The sequence below is a fragment of the Protopterus annectens genome, chromosome 3.part0, assembly GCF_019279795.1.
Source record: "Protopterus annectens isolate FY-2018-M chromosome 3.part0, PAN1.0, whole genome shotgun sequence".
Classification (NCBI taxonomy): Eukaryota; Metazoa; Chordata; order Ceratodontiformes; family Protopteridae; genus Protopterus; species Protopterus annectens.
In genome coordinates this window covers 452,910,429-452,929,342 of record NC_056731.1, presented here as the reverse complement: position 1 = coordinate 452,929,342, position 18,914 = coordinate 452,910,429, and the positions used below count along the sequence as shown (strand labels likewise).

The window sequence follows — 18,914 nt, the reverse complement described above, 5'->3', positions numbered from 1 at the left end:
TGAGGCAGCTACCTGGACTTCTTTGCATATATTTACTCAGCACTACAAGTTGGATGGAATTTTCAGAGCTACAGCTGGTTTTGCTAGGGCCATCCTTCATGGCTTCTTAGAAGGCTCTGCTGGTCCTTCCTTCTTCTCTTCTTTCTGAGCTTTGGCACTCTTCTCGTTGTAAAGAATACTGCAAAAGTGATATGGAAAGACATAGTACAGTTGTGTAAAATCTTACCAGAACGGTAGATGGCCTTCTCTTCAGTTATGTAGTATTCACTCTATCTCTTCTCCCCAGGTTCTTTTCTGTTCTGGATGTATAGGTTACCTCTCTACTCCTTGGACTGGCAATCCTACTGGAGCTGTCGCTTCTGAGGATGGTACATCCAGATGTCACCTTTATGCCCAATGCTACGCGAGGAGCAGATGCATGACGTATGGCACACCTTAAAGTAACCTAAAGGCTTTGGTATACTGGCTGGACGTTGGACTGCCTTTGGTAAGAGATTCCTACTGTAATGAATACTGAAACAGTGAAGAGAAGGACATCTACCATTAGGGTAAGATTTTACATAACTGTACTTTACTCAGGGGCAGATTTCCCTTTGGACTATTCAGGGGCAGTTTAAAAAAGATTTCCCTTTGGACCATTCAGTGTGGACTAGATTCCCAGTTCTTTCCATTTTACTTATTCTTTTCTAACTTTTTGTTGCAGGATCAAGCTTCTCCACAATTAACATACCCTTGGCAGCTATTTTATGAATTTTCACAAAGGCTGTACATTCCAGCATTTGGCTTTCCAAAAGGTATGCAAGGCCTTCCTGAATGGATCCTTCTTACTACACCCTCCTTTCAGAAATCCTCATAAACTGTTGTCATTCAAACCATGCAGCTCACAGTACTTTTTTCTGACTTATTAGAATAAGCAGGAGTACTGACATAGGCAATTGAGGTTCTGTTTGCAGCATACAGGAAAGAAGTAGACAACACGACCAGTTGATTTCCTTCTCTCAGCTGAGATCGGGTCAGACAGAATGTAAGGTCACACTGTGGAGATAGTTATGTGACGCATTTTATTCATCTATACCTCTTCTAACAAGACCTTTCCTTCTAAACCAAAAGCTTACTGAATGAGAGCAATGGCAACTTCTGTGTTCTTTAGAAACTCTTCCATTCACATATGTGTTGGCGGCTGCATAGGCTTCATGGCATACATTTGCAAAGCATTGCAAGTTAGGTATGCTATTTCGGTCATGGTCTTCCTTTGGGGCTACCATACTCCATCCTATTCTGTCGTAATGTCACTGAAGAAAATAGCTTCTGACTGTGTCCCATTCTTGAAGCCGATGGACTGGATAATCTTAAAATTTGATGGGTACTTACCATAATGTTGAATCTTGATTGTACGTGTCCATCCACTCCAGTAAACCCACTCACTCTTCAAATTATCATCATATTAATCCTGACAAGCCTTTGAGGCCCGACATATATTTTTTGGTGCTTTAGAATATAATTACTATTTAGGATGGCAAAATTAATCTGGATAAACAGGGAAGACTAGAGAATTGTGGAAAACAGAGAAGGAGCTCAAGTTGTATGGAGGAGCTCTGTTTGTCATATCGGCACACCTGACGGTGACCAGTCCCATCCTTGAAGTGGATAGATATGGATAATAAATATCCCATATGTTACATAAATATCACTTTTATGTATTTGTAGTAGGGCCTGTGTACCACAGAGCGTAGGATGGCTGTTTATGGCCTATGTGACTATTTATTCTGCTGTAAGCTTTTTTTTTTTTTGTTACTGTTCCTATGTACAATGAAAAATACCATGATGTTCTAATATATTGTAGGTAAAGTGAATATCTTCTGTATTTTGTAATGCTTAAAAAACTGTCCAGCAGTCTGTCTTCTTGTACAATGAAAAACTCCTGCAGTGTTACTTTATGTATGTATTTTATAATGTTCTTTTTACTTATATCTGTAATAACTGTAGAGCTTTTCCCCCTGGGCCTCCCCTGAAAATGGGATCAGTAAGTCAAACTTTCATGGTAAACAAAGATGGAGAAACAAATAGTAAATAAATATGAATTCCCCTATTCTGATCTGTTCATAATGGAAGCCATGGATTTAGATAAGAGTGAATTAAATTTAATCTGTAAAATATTGCATGCTTTTATTCTTCATGTGCTGTTGTGAACCTAATCACAGTTTGTTTGTAAACCATCAAAAAGCAGAATGACTTTTAATACTTTTTCAGCTCAAAGAAATGGCCTAGACAAGTTTGTCCTTGCCCAGCTGACTCAGCTGTTTATGACTGTCACCTTGGAGTGTCCTTTCTATGAGGTAAGATGTCTTTTTGTGCATGCGTGTTTGTGTGTCTTGTTTAAAAAAAATCTGCTTGCTTGCAGTGTTATTTAGAGGGTATCCTGTTTCTTTTCATACTATTGTTCTGCGTACCTTTGATTCAGTAGTAACTCTGCGGATGTACTGTGAAAAATGAACTGTATTGCACAGCTTCAACTTTTAAATTGTAGTTCTTCCTTAACATGTTCTATTTCCTTTTCTGTTTTCTGTTTACTTCCTTCACCCCTCAGCAGTCTGACTGACTAAGCTCCCTTTATGCACACACCTAGTTATTTATTTATTGAACTCTTCACTTCATGTAGTAGACTGGTCTAACCCAAAAATATTACTAAGAACTTGGCATGTTCTACTTTGATGTCACTATTGCTTTAATTGAGTAAATCTTGACCCCCATCTCAACTGTTGCAACATTTATTTCCTGTAGAGCATTTCAGTTTTAAATATGCCTTCTAACACAACTGTAAGTAGTTATATTACTGACTAAGAAATATTTTTACAAATGTTTTTACTGCAGTTGTGTAAAAATTGTATGTTGGCAATTGCGTAAAAATTCTATGTTGCTTTTCTCTATTTCAGATATGTACGATTTCCTATGTTGCAGTTCTTTATGATATATTTATTTGCTTAACTAGGTAGCAGAACCAAAAATAATTCCCTTTACAGGAGTGATATATTATAGCAATAACCCACGCCTGGGTGTGGGTAATGCTAAATTTACCCACGGTTGGCGTGGTCGCCTCGACCAAACAAAGCCAACCGCCGTAATTTAGCATTACCCACACCCAGAAGAAGTGGTTATTGCTATTATAATGACATTATTTAAGAAAAGAAACTATTACTTTTCTTAAATAATGGCATAGTATAATGCCTGTTTACTGCCCTTCCGCAGATGTCTGGCATCCGGCAGTTCTGATGTACCTGCGGCGCCTGCGCAGTACATCAGAGTTGTATTGAAACGGAGAAAGCAAGATCTCCGTTGCTTTTCCAGTTTCTGAGCTATGTTAAATGAGTTTTACATGGCGAGTTTACAGTACAAATAAGCAACGGACATCTCCGCTGCTTATTTTAAATTGTCTCGCCATGTTAAACTCATTTAACATAGCGAGACACTAAAAAAGCAACGGAGATCTTGCTTTCTCCGTTAACACAAACTTTGTCTCGCTATGTTAACTGGGTTTAACATAGCGAGACAGCTTTAAAAGCAACGGAGATCTCCGTTGCTTAAAGTTGTCTCGCCATGTTAAACTCATTTAACATAGCGAGACAGTGTTTAAAAACGAGTTATACTAATGGAAAAGTCCGGGCGACCGGACCTTTTTCCATTAGTATAACTCGATTTACAACGGGCACGCTGGCCAATCAGCGTGCACGTTTTGGGGGGGTTATGGTATAATAGTCTGTATGAGGGCAGCTACGTAAATAAGATGAGGAAGTCAGTCATGGTATTCAAAAGATTTGTGTAGAGGAGAATCTGTTAGTGTAGTTTGATAGTGTGCTAACTCATGTTTCAGAAATGACACTGTGTTGTAGTAAGTTGTCTGCACTGTACTTTTACAGATGTTTTTCACAGGGGAGGGATGAGCATCTTCTCTTCCAGACATTTTTGAGTACTTTGTGTTGCAGAACTTTCCATGTCAGTCAATTTACTGAGGGATTTATTAAGCTGCTCCATTTACTTTTTCACTGAGGATCAAGGAGTGTCTTGTGACTGTATCACTGTTGTTGTTTGTCTTTCGGCTTTTCCCGGGAAGGGTTCACCACAGCGGAACTCTGGTCCTCACCAAAAGGATAAAGGGTCTCAAACATCTGTCCTATGCTGCCCGACTGAAAGAACTCCAGCTCTATTCAGTCGCTTACCGCTTGCTCAGAGGTGACCTTTGCCTAACATACAAGGCCATGTCAAACCCAGATTTGATGAATATGCTTCACCTCAAAAAATCTAGATCCGTCAGAGCCACAAGGGCGGGAGACTTAAACCTTGACACGGCTATTAATAGGACGTGCTGGAGGGATAGATTCATCACCCAAAGACTCCCTATGCTGTGGAATAAAATCCCGGTATATGTGAGGCAGAGCACCTCGCTGGCCTTGTTCAAGAGAAATCTTGACCAATGGATGGGGGATCGCAGATATACCCCAGGGATTACCTCAGTGTCACTGCTCGACAGAGGCACAGCAAAATAATGGGTATAGTTCCCCATACTAAAGGGGTGGCGTAAGCCACAAAACTATGGGCTAGGCTTGTAAATGCCCTCGGGCAGATAGCCTAGTATGAACCTATGAACCTATAATGATTGGCAGTAGATTTTTACGAAATGCAGAGGTGCCAGCTTGACGCCCTACCTTCAACGAAGGCACACCCATTCACGCACGCATGTCTTTTGAACGCTACCCAACCGCGGGGAGGTACCACTGTATGATTGAAAATTCTGAAGCACTCGAGTTTACCTATTAGCCTCTGTTTCTGGCTTGAATTACAGAAAATGAAACAACAGAAGCAATTAGAAATAAAAACTGTCAACAGTTTAGGAAAAAGAGCCAACACACCCACCCCCAATTATACAATACTTGTTTGCATGTTGAACAAGGATAAAGTTTCAGGAGTATTTGACTCTTTGAAGAAAACATGCCCAGAGGCCTTTTTTTCCTCAGCCATTTTGTTCAGATATTCAAAGATAGCAGGAAGCAAGCATTGTTGAGTTTATCTAGATCTTGTAGAGATTTTTCAAAAGTTAGGAATGTTACACAAAATAATTAAAATCTTTCTAATAGGAAATCGTGTTAATAGTGACATTCTTGGTGCCCTTTTAAAACTAAGAAATAATGCAGAGCAGCACCAACATAAACCTTTGTGGTGAGTCACAGCTTCAGCAGCTTACAGACAGGTTTAGAGTTGCATCTATTAAATTAATCGAGCAAGTGGGAGGGGATAGCACAAGCTATGCACATCAAGAAATCGTTTTTATCGAGGGACTTCTGGTATGATGCCGTTGTGAACAAATGTGGTTTCCTGCCTTCCAACTTCAGATGGGTAAAATAATAATAATAAGTCAATTCATCTTCCTCAAATATTGAAGGAAGTATTTCTTAAACAAAGAACTGTAAGTTAAAACAAAATGAGAAAACTGATTAAAACGAGGTAATTGGTAATAACGCATCTGTATTGCATGGAATTGAGTGTGACCCATGAAAACTGATACAGAAGTCTGGGAATAAGGAGATCACTGATGTGGCCGAATTGTAAGATAAACTTGACAACGTTTGTCAGGAAGTTGTAAGGATGAACATGACACTAAGTGAATACAATCAGAAAACAGACCGGAGGTTATAAGAGATTGGAAACGCACTTTTAGTCAATTCAGGTGAAACAGAGAATTTCAAAAAGATAGACAGTGATCATACAATGCTCATAGCAGAGATGGTCAGCCCATGAAGAAATGATGGAAAAGTTGATAAGAGTTGGCTGACAGAAGAAGAAGGGAGAATTTGCATTAAAAAAATAGCTTGGGGGAATGAAGGCAAGGACTGTAAAGCATTTAAACCAGATATTCAAGTGGACTGAGTTCCCTGTGGAAGAGATTATGTTGGAAAGAGCACATAGGGTTTACAAAGCCAGGGGAACTCTGATCCATTATCCAAGACCAAGAATAGTGAAACTACAAACTTATTAATTAAAGGAATTAGTTATCAATGAGTTGTGGAAGAAGGGAGAGATCCTGTAAATTTGGGAAAGCAGAGCATTGTTAGTCTAGATTTTTCATTGGCAACCAGATTAAAAAGAATCAAATTCTTGCCCTGTTTTAAAGTCTGTAAAAAAATCTTAACTTCAGATTTAAATTCCTATACTCGGCGACATTCAAGATATTTTTTCTGCTGGGAGTCGAGTCGTTTTTGGTACCAGTGGAGAGGTGGCTGCAGAACTGGAGTTATATAAGCAGCTCGCTGAGCATGAGAGTTATGTAGAAAAAAGTGGAGAAGAAGTAGGGAAGAAGAAACGGAGAATGGGTGAAAAAAACACATGGCTTTTAAAGTCCTTCCTGGTATTCAGGCAAAAGCTGCAGGACAAATAGAGAGTGAAATGATAAAGAATAATGTAAAGGAATGAAAGAATCCTTGGGAAAGGAGCACATCAGGCTTGAATACCAGAATCACGAGGACATGATAGAGGAAGAGCAGTATAGGTTCATAGGTTCATAGGTTCATACTAGGCTATCTGCCCAAGGGCATTTATAAGCCTAGCCCATAGTTATGTGGCTTTCGCCACCCCTTTAGTTTGAATAAAAACTATGCCTATCATTTTTCTGTGCCTCTGTCAAGCAGTGACACTGAAGTAATCCCTGGGGTATATCTGCGATCTCCCATCCATTGGTCAAGATTCCTCTTGAACAAGGCCAGCGAGGTGCTCTGCCTCACATGTACCGATTTTGTTCACAGCATAGGGAGTCTCTGGGTGATGAATCTGTCCCTCCAGCACGTTCTATTTATAACCGTGTCAAGGTTTAAGTCTCCCGCCCTTGTGGTTCTGAGGGATCTAGATTTTTTGAGGTGAAGCATATTCATCAAATCTGGGTTTGACATGGCCTTATATGTCAGGCACAGGTCACCTCTGAGCAAGCGGTATGAGACTGAATAGAGGTGGAGTTCTTTCAGTCGGGCAGCATAAGACATATTTTTGAGACACTTTATCCTTTTGGTGAGGAACTTTTGGGGCCTTTCAAGCTGCAGCAGGTGTCTGGTCGGATACATTCCGAACGGGGCATTGTACTCAATCATAGGTCTAATGAGTGATGAGTACAGGGGGACGATGACCTCCCTTGATCTAGATGTGAATCCCTTCATAATCAGGTGGGCGATATAGAAGGTTTTCCTAACTACTTTAGCAACATGAGTGTCAAACGAAAGGCTACTGTCAACCTGGGTCCCCAGATCCCTGATGACTTTTTCTGTGCTCAGTGGATTGCCACCTTTATGGTAGCTAGGGGTAACCTTGTTTTTCCCGAAGGGTATGACTATGCATTTTTTGGCGTTTAATTTCAGGCCATGGCTCTGGCACCAGTTATCCGTTTCTGTGAGGCCCTTCTGGAGGATATCTGTGTCAGATGTGTTTTCGACTATGGCGCCCAGTTTGCAGTCATCTGCAAACTTTGTCAGCCATAACCCTCCTGTGTTTGCTTGTACTTCAGAAAAGTAGATGCCGATCAAGAGTGGACCCAGGACTGAGCCCTGTGGGACACCACTTGTGACAGGCTTTGAGTCTGACATGGCTCCAGCAACTCTGACCCTGTGGGTTCTGTCACTTAGCCAGTTTGCAACCCATCTTGTGATGTATGGGTTTGCATTCAAGCTGAGTGGGGTATTGTGTCGAAGGCCTTTGCCAGGTCAAGGTAGGCTGTATGGACTGCCTTTCCCTCATCAATGGCCTTGGTCAACCAAGTTTAAGAGGCAGGATCTGCCTTTGACAAAGCCAAACTGGGTTGGATCCAAAGTCTGCAAGTTCCCTATGTCTTTATTTATGAGTTCCATTATGATCCTCTCCATGGCTTTGCAGATAAGGCTTGTCAAGCTAATGGGGCAGTAATTTCCAGGGTCTGTGGAGGCACCGCCCTTATGAAGTGGGACCACAGTCACCGTGCGCCACTCCTTGGGTACGTATCCTGAGGTGAGGCTAAGATTAAACAGCTGTCCTAACTGTGGGTTTAATTCCTCGTTGAGTTCATGAAGCACACAGCTGGAGAAACCATCCGGTCCCATGGATGCTGTGTTTTTTGCCTTAGTGAGGGCAGTTCTCACCTGGGCGTTGGAGATGTTTGGGGCTACAATCCTCTGGAATAGATATCTCTCCTTTTGGGAGTTTGCACTGAACCTGTCAGCCAGTATGTTGGCAATGTTTGTAGGTTCAGTAATTTTCACATCATTTTGAACTAATTCTGAGCATATCTGGGAGTTTCCTCCTAGGTTTCTAACATAGCTAAAGAAGGCCTTATGATTGTCTTTAGAGTCCTTGGCGATTTTTCTCTCAAAATTTGCCTTGGATGATTTTATGAGAGCTCTTAGTTTTTACTTATAATGATCAAAGGTGTCTTACCTTTCAAGGATTTTGCTCTATCTTGTAGTAGCTTCCTCCTTTTGTTGTAGAGCTTGTTTATGGCTGGGGTCCACCAGACTGGATGCTTGCCTTTGGTACAGAGAGTCTTAGTTTTGTTTGGGATTGCCTGATCCATGCAGTCCTGTAGGTGCTGGTAGAAGGCATTTGTAAGTGATTCAGCGGTTTGAGTAATGTTTACCACTGGCTCAGGGGCCTTAAAGGAGACCACACTAGTTTTTAGAAGTGTGAAATCGGCTTTTGAGAAGTTTTTCACTGTGGTCTTTTTTGTTTCAGGTGGGGGCGGGATGAGGACCTCCAGCGAGATTAGTTTATGATCTGATCTCACCAGTGAGGGGTATACTTCCGGTGTTGAACATTTTGATCCCATGTTCGTGATGATGAGATCAAGTATGTTTTCTCCTCTTGTGGGGATGGTGACTAGTTGTTCCATGGCATTTGAGTTTATGAACTCCAGGAATCTTTGGGTTAGAGTGTTCGGGCTTGAGTAGTGTTCCCAGTCTATATTAGGGTAGTTGAAGTCACCTAGTATGATGGTGTTTGGAGATATATTTATCCTCCAATGTTTTCAGGAAGGCCATGTGAGGTTCCTGAGTTTGAGAGGGTGGCCTGTAACATGCTACAAATTGCAGAGCAGTCTTGCCTATGGTTAATTGCACCTGGATGGTCTCCGATGCATCGTGCGTTGCCACTAACCTTGAGGTGTGGGTGTCCTTTATGAATATGGACACCCCCCCTCCTTTCTTGGTGTTGTCCGGATTTTGGGGCCGGAACGCATGATATGAGGTGAAACCTGTTAGTGCTGGGGTGCTCTCAGGAGCCTTGAACCAGGTTTCTGTCACAGCACAGACATCGATGTTCTCCATATTGAGAAGGGCCTCGAGTGCGTGCATCTTGAGATTGAGACTTCTGGCATTGAGCAACATTACCCTTAGTTTTTTTCCTTTTGTGTTCTAGGGTGGTAGGTTTAGAATTTGAGCCTTGCCTAAAAAGGCACTATGGGGTGGCAAGAGCCTTTGCCAATATCCGGAAGCCCAGGGTGACAGGTGCAAGCCGTCCCTTGGGCAGCGTGGCTTGTCCAGCATGTCATCCCAGGCAGACAGACATTGGATCCCCTTTGAATGACACCAGAATTTAAGCCAGTTATTAAAGCTGATCATCTTATCACTGTATTGTGGCATCATTCTAGGTGAAGGTAGGATACTGCTTAAGGTCAGGGTCATACCTGCCTGGGCTACATAATCAGAGAGCTCCTCGATGTCCCTTTTCATGTAGTCCAAGGAGGTACGTCTCAGGTCGTTGACATCAGCATGGACAATGACTGAGTCGTACTTGTACCTGCTGTTGAGAGACCTGAGTGCTTGCGTTATGTGGCGGATTCTAGCGCCCGACAGGCAGCTTACTGTGACCTTCTCCTTACTCAGTCTGGTGAGCGGGACGTCAGTGTGTCTGACTATGGAATCACCAATGACAAGTGTGTCTGGCATTTTGTTTGGCCTTAAGGGCTGTGACTGTTTGACACTCTGACTGTGTGGTCTATGTGCTGCATGTGTTGGGTCGTGGGGTGGTAGTTGTTTGGGTGTCTGCTTTGGTGGCCTCTGCTGTTTTGGTAAATTTTTGATCAGAGCCTCCGAGTATGTCTTTGTGTGAGTATGTGTATGATTTGAAGTTGTGATGGTACCATGTGTGACTGGGTATGTATTGTGTGTGGTTACCTTCTCCTCCTGTCTGGTCTTGCCAGTCCTATGTTGAGAGAGCTCAGCCTCCAGTTTGGCCGTATAGTTGCATCTCTCACATGTATTTGTGTTTTGTGGGAGAAGGAGAGGATTGTCAGGTACATGAGGCAATTATAACATTGCCTCAATATTCCCAGGTTCACCAGTTGAGCTGGAGAGGACACTAGCAACTGATCCCTCGACATACTAGAAGTAGTAGATAAAGAGACTTTCAAAGGACTCGGGAAGTGGGTTTTAGGCTGGTGGGGTACTATCTATAATAAGAGTGCTTTATCAAGGTGCAAGTACTGTAGGAGTAAGTGCTAGGCTTTACAGATAGAGAATAGTCTACTTGGGAATCAAGTAGAGATGAACTTTTCAGTTATAGGATATGCTGGTTAGATCAGCAGTACAGCTCGAGGAAGGTAGTTCTAAGGAAAATTTGAAGAGTGGAATTTAGATGTCCCAATAGTTTAACCTTGTTTAACCGCCGCTGCTCTTGTGTGCAACAGTGGCAACTCCGCTTAAATCGGCTTAACGCTGCTTAGCGTGTTTTATAGCAGGGGGCTGAAGGGAGCTAGGAATTGGCCCAAAACTACCAATGGACTACTAGTTTCTGGCTGAAACTTCACCAAATCGGACAAAAAGGCCGCTCAGTGCTTCCCACTCCCTCTGGTAAGCAAAGAAACTTCCCTCCTTCCTAATAAGGCAATGGACTTCAGACTATATTGTAACATTTTGGTGACTTTGTGAGACATTATACAGACTGACCTACACAGCTGATGTACATGTTGCATATGATGTAAATCTTTATTGCACAAACTAAGGCAAAGACTGCAATCTAGTTTTCGTATGCTTGGGTCCTCAGAATGTGATGCATGGACGACAAATGTTACTCTGGTGTTTCTGTGTGTCTAATGTTCATTGTGGTATTAAGTCTGTAAAACAGGTAGAAGATGAAAGACAACAGGTGGATTGGGAAAGTGGATGGATATTGTAGTGTGAGTGATGGGTCTTAGGAGATTGTGGAATGCATGGTCATAAACAGCTAAGTATGGATCTGTGGTCAGTTACTGACAAGATGCAGTTGCAAGGAGAATTGGGACTTGATTTTTACTAGAGAATAAATTGTGAGGTGGAGAGATAAAGTGCTAAGGGAGAAGGAAATGGGTAGAGTAAAATAATACTGTGAGAAGTATATTTAGGGATTTAGACATTGACCAACTTTGGGGGGCTTGTAAGAAGAAGGTTTGATGGGAAAGTAGAGCAGAGGTTCGTAGTTAGAGCAGATCTTTGGCATGTAAGAAGGAAGATGGTATGATGGGGGGGTTGTACATAGTTCAATGGTTAGTGTGCATTAAATGTTTGCTCAGGTTGTGTATTATAAGTGTTACTAAGCAAAGACACCACACCATCAGGGCCAGGGTGAATTGGAGGGAAGAGAGCTTCTAGTAGGGAGTTATTGTTTGGTTGAAAAAAATAACTTTCCATGGGATTGCATTCAATAACATGAAATGTAAACAGTCTCACCGACCAAAAGAAAACTAAGTGTGCTAGAATATAAAAAGTGTACACACCCCTGTTAAAATGCCAGGCTTTTGTGATAAAAGTTAGACCACAATAAATCATTTCAAAACCTTTAATGTGCCCTATAACCTGTATAATTCAGTTGAAAAACAAACAAATCTGTTAGGAGAAAAATATAAAAAATAAAAAACGTACAATAATCTGGTTGCATAAGTGTGCACACCCTTAAACTAATACTTTGTTGAAGCACCTTTTGATTTAATTACAGCATTCAGTCTTCTTGGGTACACACTTGCCATCAGTTAGAGACTCTGATTAACCCCAAATAAAGTTCAGCTGCCCTAGTAGGATTTTCCTGACTTTTACTCAATTGCCTGCTACAGCAAAAGCCATGGTTTGTAGAGAGCTTACAAAGCATCAAAGGGATCTCATTGTTGAAAGGTATTGGTTAGGAGAAGGGTACAAATAATGTCCACAGCATTGGATATACCATAGAACACAGTGAAGACAGTCATCAAAATGTGGAGAAAATCTGGGACAACAGTAACGTTGCAAAGAACTGGACGTCCCTCCAAAATTGATGAAAAGATGAGGTGAAAACTGGTCAGGGAGGCTGCCAAGAGACCTACAGCAGCACTGAAGTAGCTGCAGGAATTTCTGGCAAGTACTGGTTGTTGTCAGTCTCCCGCATTCTCCATATGTCTGGACTATGGGGTAGGGTTGCAAGATGGAAGCATTTTCTTACACAGAAAAACATCCAGGCCCAGCTAAAATTTGCAAAACAATACCTCATGTCTCCCAAAAGCATGTGGGAAAATGTGTTATGGTCTGGTGAAGCATGGTGTTTGCAGTATCATATGAGGTTGCTTTTCTTCAACTGGAACTGGGGCTTTAGTCAAGGTGGAGGGAATTATGAACAGTTCGAAATACCAGTCATTTGTGGCCCAAAACCTTCAGGTGTCTGATAGAAAGCTGAAGAGAAAGAAGAATTTCAACTTTCAACATGACTATGAGCACTTTTGCAAGGAAGAGTGGGCAAATATTGCCAAGTCAAGATGTGCCATGCTGATAGACTCCCACCCAAGATGATTGAATGCTGTAATTAAATCAAAAGGTGCTCCAACAAAGTATTTAAGGTGTGCACGCAAGGAAGAGTGGGCAAATATTGCCAAGTCAAGATGTGCCATGCTGATAGACTCCTACCCAAGATGATTGAATGCTGTAATTAAATCAAACGGTGCTCCAACAAAGTATTTAAGGTGTGCACACTTACGCAACCAGCTTATTGTATGTTTTTATTTTTTATATTTTTTCCCCTAATATATTTGTTCTTCAATTGAATTGTACAGGTCATAGGTCACATTAAAGGTGGGAAAAGTTTTGAAATTATTTATTGTGGTCTCATTTTTTATATCACAAATATCTGGCATTTTAACAGGGGTGTGTACACTTTTTATATCCACTGTATTAGTAGCTGCAGGGCCGATGTATAGCTGGAGCAAATGCAAATGGACAACATGGAAGAAAAAGGGGGGTGATGGCTCTTATTAGGAAAGATGTTCCCATCTGGAAAGAGAAGAAAAACATGAGGTTTGTATTGAGGGGAGGATGGGGTCACTGAAGGGTGCCTCTGAGGAACTTTTACATCCTTCCCAGAACTCCCATAGTTGACATATGGGACATAATGGGAGAAGAGATGGGTTATATTTAGAGGGTTAGAAGTGCCGGCTGGCAATTTGGAATATGGTGCTCAAAAAGGAAAATGTTAGTAGAGGCCTTAGGCAAGCAAAACTTTCACTAGAGGCGAAAGTGTTAATAAATGTTTTGAGAATTTTATGGTATGACAGACTTGGTAGAAAGTAGGCCTTTGTGGAAAGAATTTACATTCAGCAAAGGCGATATGGTACCTGGTCTAGATTAGATCGTCTTTATATAACAAGAGAGCATGAGTATTTGATTGGGGATCTGCTGACACATCTGATATTGTCTGTCTGTGGTACGGTGATATTGGAGTTACAGAGCCTTGGATTTGGGGAGTAAAAGGAATTGGAGTTTTAAAGTAGGATGTCTAAGGAAGGAACATAAAAAGATTTCACTAAAAAGAATTTTAGAAGAAATTGTTAATAAGACAGACTAGGAACAAGTTGATGTAATGGAAGGATGAAATATGCTTAAAGGGATGATATAAGAAAATATAAAAGAGAAACAGCAAGTGGAATTGAATGATATGATAATAAGTTGGAAATGGAGGTTAAATATAAAAGAATTGCAGGAGAACAAGGGGAGGGGCTTGCAGAGATGGAAAGGAAATGAGCACCCTGAAGAAGGGTTATTGCGGAAACAAAGTCTCCTGTGAAGAATGCGATCCCAAGCAACAGAACGCGTTAGCTTTGTGATTACAACAGCAAAAACTGGAGAGGGAGGGAGAGAGAGAGAGAGAGATATTAAAGATTAGAGGTTTAGGTAAAGAAAGACTACTAAAGGGCCCTGTGGGATGAAAAAATATTTAGACAATGTTCTAAATGGTTATATAAGTAAATCAGTTTAATCGGAGGAGGAAATTTAATGATTTTTTTTAAAAGGCTAAGAACAAATAAAAATTACTGAGTTGGGAAGTTTAGAATTATTAATAAGGCCCATAGTACATGAAGAGACATATGACTAGATAAAAAGCAGATGCAGGGGAATTCACCAGGATGGGATGGTTGTCCTATTTAGCTTTGGAAAGAATTCAAACCAGTTATTTTACCAATATTTATTAGACTGTTTTTAAGAGGATTATGGAACAGAATATTGTCCTGGAATCTTTGCATAGAGCAGTAATGTCAGTAATTTTAGAAGGAGGGGAAAGACCCACATAACCTGGGCTCTTACCCGTCATTGTCAATATTCAGTCATAATTATAAGATTTTTGTGGCCATTTTGACTGAAACAGTATAATACTCCCAATAATAATAAAGGGGGATCAGTGTGGTTTTATAAAAAATGGGCAAACCTTTGATAAAATTTTGACAACAAACATGATACGCAAACCTGTGGCATATGCTGGCAAGCAGCTAGTGCTCATGGGATTGGATGCTGAAAGAGAATTCAACAAGGGTATGTTGAGATTACTTATGGGTAGTATTAGAATGTATGAGGTTTCTGGAAAAATATATTGGTCTGTTGCAGGGGATTTATGATGATTTCCAAAAGCAGTTGTAAAGATAAATGCAAGACTTGGTAGACTTTGAAGTCAAATGGGGGACCTGACAGGGGATGCCTTTTGTCCCCTTTATCTTTAGCGATTTGTAGTTGGAACAACTGGTTCAAAAGATGCATCAGTCTGAAGTGAGGGACTGGAACTGAAAGGGTAGGTGCATAACGTTAGCTGTGTTTGCAGATGATGATGTTCTGTATTTTACAAATACTGAAATAGATATACCCAGATTTTTCATATGCTTAGGGAATTTAGGGACATATCTGGCTACAAGATTAATGAAGAAGAAACTAAGGCTGTGTGTGTTAATTATACACCTACTTCAAGAATTTCCAAAGCTCTGGGGACATAAGCAGTTAAAGTATATGGGAATTTGGACAGTTAGGATCTCCAAGGATTCCCAACTAGAGTCACGGCAGCGGATGAAGGTGAAGATTATGGATCTAGTAGACAGGTGGAAAATACTGATCTGTGATATGGATTGGAGGATACAGACAGTGAAAATGTTCATGGTGCCACTTACCCTGTATCTGCTGCAGGCATTTTTATACAATCTGAGTAAGAAAGTTTGGGAAGGATTAGGAAGGAGGATCATAAAATATATCTGGAACGCAAAGGTGTATAGGGCAAAGTGGCAGAAAATGATACCATCACTACAGGACGGGGAGTTGTCAGTACCACATTGCATAAAATGATCTGAGAAGTTAGCAGAGATTATTGGAGATGTAGATAAGATAAGGTAGAGAACTGGAACCATATATTTTGGTTATGCAACAATATAAAGAGGATATTGAAAAGTTAGCAGGGAAGATATCTGTGGGGAAGTTGCGCTTAGAAAAAGTATTTTCTAAATCAGGCAGAAAACTGGAATATAGCACAGCATGTGTGAGCATTTCTAAGTTTACTTCTGATTATGACAAAACAAGGGATTGTAAAAAAGTGGAAATAGTAACTGGGGCCCTACTGTAAGAGAAGTATTACAATTAATGATGAAATGAGGAAGATAGAGAGGAAATTGGGAGTCAGTTCACCACACACCTACAAGATAAAAAATGAGACCTGTGGGAGATGGGTAGGGAAGGAATATAAGTAACATGGAAATTGGTAATGAAAGGGAAAGGATGTGTAAGAGGGAGGAAAGGAAAGTGTATTAGTCTTTTCAAGACTGATTTTTGTGAAGAATTACTAAATTTAGTCCTTTGAAAATGCTGCCCTTTCTGGCACTAGCATTGTTTGTAATTCCCGATTCTGGAATGAGCCTAATGTATAATCATGAAGTTTTTTTTGGCTAGTAAAGGTTGACTCTGACAGGCCAGTCACCAGGAGAAATAAAATGTATTAAGCTTAAGGAATGCACAGTTTGTATTGGAATGTGTAACAAATAAAGCAGACTTTTTTTCTAGGGAAAAAAAAGATATCTGCTTTATGATACTGCCAGGATTTATGTAACAATGTGGAGACCATATTTCCACTGGCCGTACTTCTCTTTCACAACTATAAACTGGAAGGCACTTTGCAGGGCAGCAGGAGTTTACATTTAAATGCAAAACACTGAACTGAGTGGCAGGATGCAGACAATGCATTTAATGAGATGTCTCAAAAGTTAACAACTCAAAAATGACCAATTTAGAGAGTCACAAGAAACGTTACAGAATACATGAAAGGTGCTGGCCATAAAAACTTTAACATACGGAGCACTGTAACGGAGAATAAATGCATGACTGATTTGATTTCCCAAAGAAGTGGGGTAAAATAAATAGAAGATCTTCAAGTACAGGGAATGGTATAAAAAGTTTTCATCTTTCAGATTCCTTTATTCCTTACCACTTTGCAGAAGGTTGCACCAGTAGTGCTCTTTTCCTTAGACTACGTTTCTAATTTCACGGACAGTGTGTTGTGAATCTTAATGAGACCATTTTCATATTTAATGCCACATCATTTAAAAAAAAAACAGAAAACTTACATTTTATGCAGAAGTATGTGGTGTATGTCTAATAACATTGGCTATTCAAGGTTTTGCTAACTTTTTTTTTGTTACCCTTAACAGTACTGATAGGTGCAGTTTTGTTTTAAATTTGAATCTACTGATCACTTTGCAGTTCGCCAAGTTCGGATACCATTCTCATCTCCATTTCACCCTACATACAAATGGCTGTATCTCTGTAATGGCCTCCGTAATCATTCAAAGTCCCAGGTTAGTTTTTGTGGGACAAGTAAAAGTCTGACTCCAGTAAAAATGTGAATATATCTTTTCTGTGGGAACAAAAAGAATCTAGTCTGTTGTTGAGATATAGTCATTTATAGCCATCTAAATATAAGCATGGCTACACATGATTGGTTTTCATTGGTAGATTGCTAGAGCAGCAGTCTGCCATTGGGCAACAGTTTCAAACCAGATATGAGCATTTGCAAAGAGTCGTAGATGGGCTATTCTCAGAGCATGCAATATGTGTAGGTCATGATATGCCCACTTTGCATGCACATTCTAGGATAAATGCACTTAAAAAATTATCATGGGGCAGGCAGATTGAAGTAAATTACTTGTGCAGCCAAAAGGTGGTCACCTTGTCTTACAGGATATAATATTTTCAATGTGTTTACACAGTCATTTTAATTTCAGTGTCTAATAAAACACTGGAACAAAGTACTGTCTTTACCTAATTCCAGTGCTATATTAATCCATTGCAGAGTTGGAATTTTTGTGTTTGATTCTGTTTGAGAAGGTATCACTGGGAGTGATCAGTGTAGCTCAGCCTTTCCAAGTTCACTACTCATTATTTTTATCCCTTTCAAGAAAAGCTTGCTTGGCGTATTCTGAACAGTGACCTTATGACACCTCTGTGATTCTTTGCTTTTTAGGGTGACTGCAGGAAGTACATACAAATTATAATGCTGATATTTTGGCATATTTACATGCAAATTATTGGTTGTAACTTGATGCTGGATGTATCTAGTCTTGTGCAATTTTAGATGTGTCATTCTTTTAACCCAGTAGACTTTACATAGTAATGATGTGCCTTAAAATGGATATATGTATACTGTTTCACTAATAATACTATGGTAAATTTGATTACTAAACTGCACACACAAGCTGTTGGATACTAATATTTTCAGGACATGGCACTTTTCACTGGGTCATATGTTACTTATGGTGTTTACTAACAATATGAACATAAGGAAATTAAAGTACCTCATATGTGTGGATGCCATTGTACACTTTTTGGGTCCCTCCTTTCCTTCATTGATACTGGCCCAGCTGCCCACTGCCTCAACCAGGCCAGGCCTACCAGCTTTCTCCTTGCCTTGTGAGACTTATTCTACTATTGCTGGAGCTGGCGAATGCAGTGCGGGATGTCATCAGAATTGGCAACAGACTCATGACAATCAGGCTCCAACCTAATGATAGGAGAGTATTCATAATCTCAGTCTATGCCCCGCAGCAGGGTTGTGATAGTGAGGGAAAGAGCGAATTCGAACAGTAGTTGCAAGACCTACTAGATTAAGCAGGGCAGCATGAATTGGTGTTGATAATGGTGAACTGAATGCACATATCAGGACAGACAGAACAGGATATGAGGACTGCCTTGGTTCACATGGGTGCGGCAACAGGAATAAAGAAGGAGAGGCCATTCTAGACTTCTGTCTGGCAATTGACTTGATAGTAGCCAGTGCATGGTTCAGAAAGAGAGGCTGTTGCAACATCACATACAAGAGTGGCCAGAGTGCAAATAATCTAGACTTCCTTCTAGTAAGGAAAGGGCGGTGGGGAAGAATCTGTGATTGCAAAATCATCCCCAGTAAAACAGTCAGCCCACAGCTTAAACCACTGATTGCCACAGTCTGCTGCAAGCGGTGGTCAGAGAAGCCTCCAAGGTCAACAGAGATCAGACTTAAGACATGGAACTGGAGAGAAATTACAAAAGTTCAAGGAATTACTCAGGGCTGTAGCACCCCAAGAAAAAGAGGAAATAGGTGGTGTTTAAGAATGGCAGCGCTTCAAAACAGCATGCATT

The 18,914-nt window shown here is 40.6% G+C and overlaps 1 protein-coding gene across 2 annotated transcripts in view; it reads left to right on the top strand.

Annotated features, from left to right (window-relative positions):
* FASTKD3 (FAST kinase domains 3) overlaps positions 1-18,914 on the top strand; it is a 692,256-nt gene that overhangs the window by 126,841 nt on the left and 546,501 nt on the right. For both annotated transcript variants that reach the window (XM_044064876.1, XM_044064877.1), the window contains one exon: positions 2,251-2,336. In XM_044064876.1, the coding sequence (XP_043920811.1) occupies positions 2,251-2,336 (86 nt within the window). The remainder of the gene's footprint in view (positions 1-2,250; positions 2,337-18,914) is intronic.